The 2,154-nt window shown below is 62.1% G+C and overlaps 1 protein-coding gene across 1 annotated transcript; it reads left to right on the top strand.

Annotated features, from left to right (window-relative positions):
* Positions 1 to 141: 141 nt before the first annotated feature.
* LRRN2 (leucine rich repeat neuronal 2) lies at positions 142 to 2,145 on the top strand (the record flags this gene model as incomplete). The annotated part of the gene is made up of 1 exon (XM_009075700.1): positions 142 to 2,145. A coding segment is annotated over exon 1 (2,004 nt), but the record flags the coding sequence as incomplete, so codon positions are not given.
* Positions 2,146 to 2,154: the final 9 nt, after the last annotated feature.

Genomic DNA, 2,154 nt, shown 5'->3' with positions numbered 1-2,154 from the left:
TGGGGCTGATGGTGCCAGGGGTTTGCATGGAGCATCTTGTCCCTCGGGTGCTGTGCCCACGCAGCCGTCACCCCCTGCCCTGCTCTGGATGTGCCCTGTGAGCCTTTCCTGCCTGGAGCAAGCTGGTGCCACCAGCCCAAGATGAGCCTCCTCCAGCCCAGCTCCCTCCTGCTCTGCGTGGTGGCTGCCACTGCCATCCCCATCGTGCCCTGGAAGGTGAAGTGTCCCCCCCAGTGCGTGTGCCAGGTCCGGCCGTGGTACACTCCCCGTGCCGTGTACCGCGAGGCAGCCACGGTGGACTGCAATGACCTCTTCATCTCCTCCGTGCCCGAGGACCTGCCTGAGGGCACCCAGACCCTCCTCCTGCAGAGCAACAACATCGCCAGGCTGGAGCAGAACGAGTTGGACTATCTGCGGAACCTATCGGAGCTGGATCTGTCGCAGAACAGCTTCTCCGACGTCTGGGACCTGGGGCTGAGGAGTATGCCCCAACTGCTCAGCCTGCACCTGGAGGAGAACCAGCTCTCTGAGCTGCCTGATGGCAGCTTTCCCGGGCTGGGCAACCTGCAGGAGCTCTACCTGAACCACAACCAGCTGCGCAGGATCTCCCCCCGCGCCTTCGCCGGCCTCGGCAGCCTCCTGCGCCTCCACCTCAACTCCAACCTGCTGAGGACGGTCGACAGCCGCTGGTTCCAGATGCTGCCCAGCCTGGAGATCCTCATGATTGGAGGCAACAGGGTGGATGCCATCCTGGATATGAACTTCAGGCCCCTGTCGAACCTGAGGAGTTTGGTCCTGGCGGGGATGAACCTGAAGGAGATCTCCGACTATGCCCTGGAAGGGCTGAGGAGCCTGGAGAGCCTCTCCTTCTACGACAACAAGCTGGCAGATGTCCCCAAACGGGCCCTGCAGCAGGTCCCCGGCCTCAAGTTCCTGGATCTGAACAAAAACCCCTTGCAGAGGGTCAAGCAAAGCGACTTCACCAACATGCTGCACCTCAAAGAGCTGGGGCTCAACAACATGGAGGAACTGGTGTCCATCGACCAGTTCGCCTTGATCAACCTCCCCGAGCTGACCAAGCTAGACGTGACCAACAACCCCAAACTGTCCTTCATCCACCCCAACGCCTTCCACCACCTGCCCCAGCTGGAGACCCTCATGCTCAACAACAACGCCCTAAGTGCCTTGCATAAGCAGACGGTGGAGTCGCTGCCCAACCTGCAGGAGATCAGTATCCACAGCAACCCCATCCGCTGCGACTGCGTCATCCGCTGGGTCAACAGCACCGACACTCACATCCGCCTGATGGAGCCGCAGTCCACGCTGTGTGCCGAGCCCCCCGACCTCAAGAGGAGGCACATTCGGGACGTTCCCTTCAGGGAGATGACAGACCAGTGCCTGCCCCTCATCTCCAGCAAGAGCTTCCCCTCCCGGCTGGAGGTAGAGGATGGGGACGACGTGTCCTTGCACTGCCGAGCGCTGGCAGAGCCCGACCCGGAGATCTACTGGGTGAGCCCGTCGGGGGTGAAGCTGATGCCCTACGTGGACGGAGGGAGGTTCAAGGTGCACTCGGAAGGGACTCTGGAGATCCGTGGGATCTCGGTGCAGGACGCTGGGCTCTACACCTGTGTGGCTCACAACCTCCTCGGGGCAGACACCAAGAGCATCCGCGTGATGGTCAACCACTCCTTCCCGCTCAGCGAGGACAGCCTGGAGCTGGTGGTGGTGGATGTCCAGGCCTACCATATCCTGGTTGCTTGGAAGCCACACCTCAACACCATCTCCTCCAACCTCACCTGGTCCAGTTTCTTGCTTAGCTCCAACGTGGACACGAGCAACGCGGCTCGGATCCCCATGGGGACCCACACCTACAACATCACGCGGCTCCACCAGGACACGGAGTACTGGGCTTGTCTCCACGTGGCCTTTGTAGACTCACAGGCCAAGGTGGCTTGTGTCAATGCCAGGACTAAGGAGGCTGCTCACAGCTATTGGCTCCTGGGGGGCAAACAGACCCTCCTGACCGCGCTGGTCCTTTGCCTGCTGCTCCTCAGCGCTGGCCTCGTGGCTCGTTGTGGCCTCGGGGCAGAGCCCAGGAGGGCTGGGGAGCTCCTTGGGGGGGCTATGGCTGTGAGGGTGGTCTATCCCCCCCTG

Source organism: Acanthisitta chloris, unplaced genomic scaffold, assembly GCF_000695815.1.
Source record: "Acanthisitta chloris isolate BGI_N310 unplaced genomic scaffold, ASM69581v1 scaffold8825, whole genome shotgun sequence".
Classification (NCBI taxonomy): Eukaryota; Metazoa; Chordata; class Aves; order Passeriformes; family Acanthisittidae; genus Acanthisitta; species Acanthisitta chloris.
Note: the sequence above shows the minus strand (reverse complement) of the source record. Positions and strands in the feature narration are given on the sequence as shown.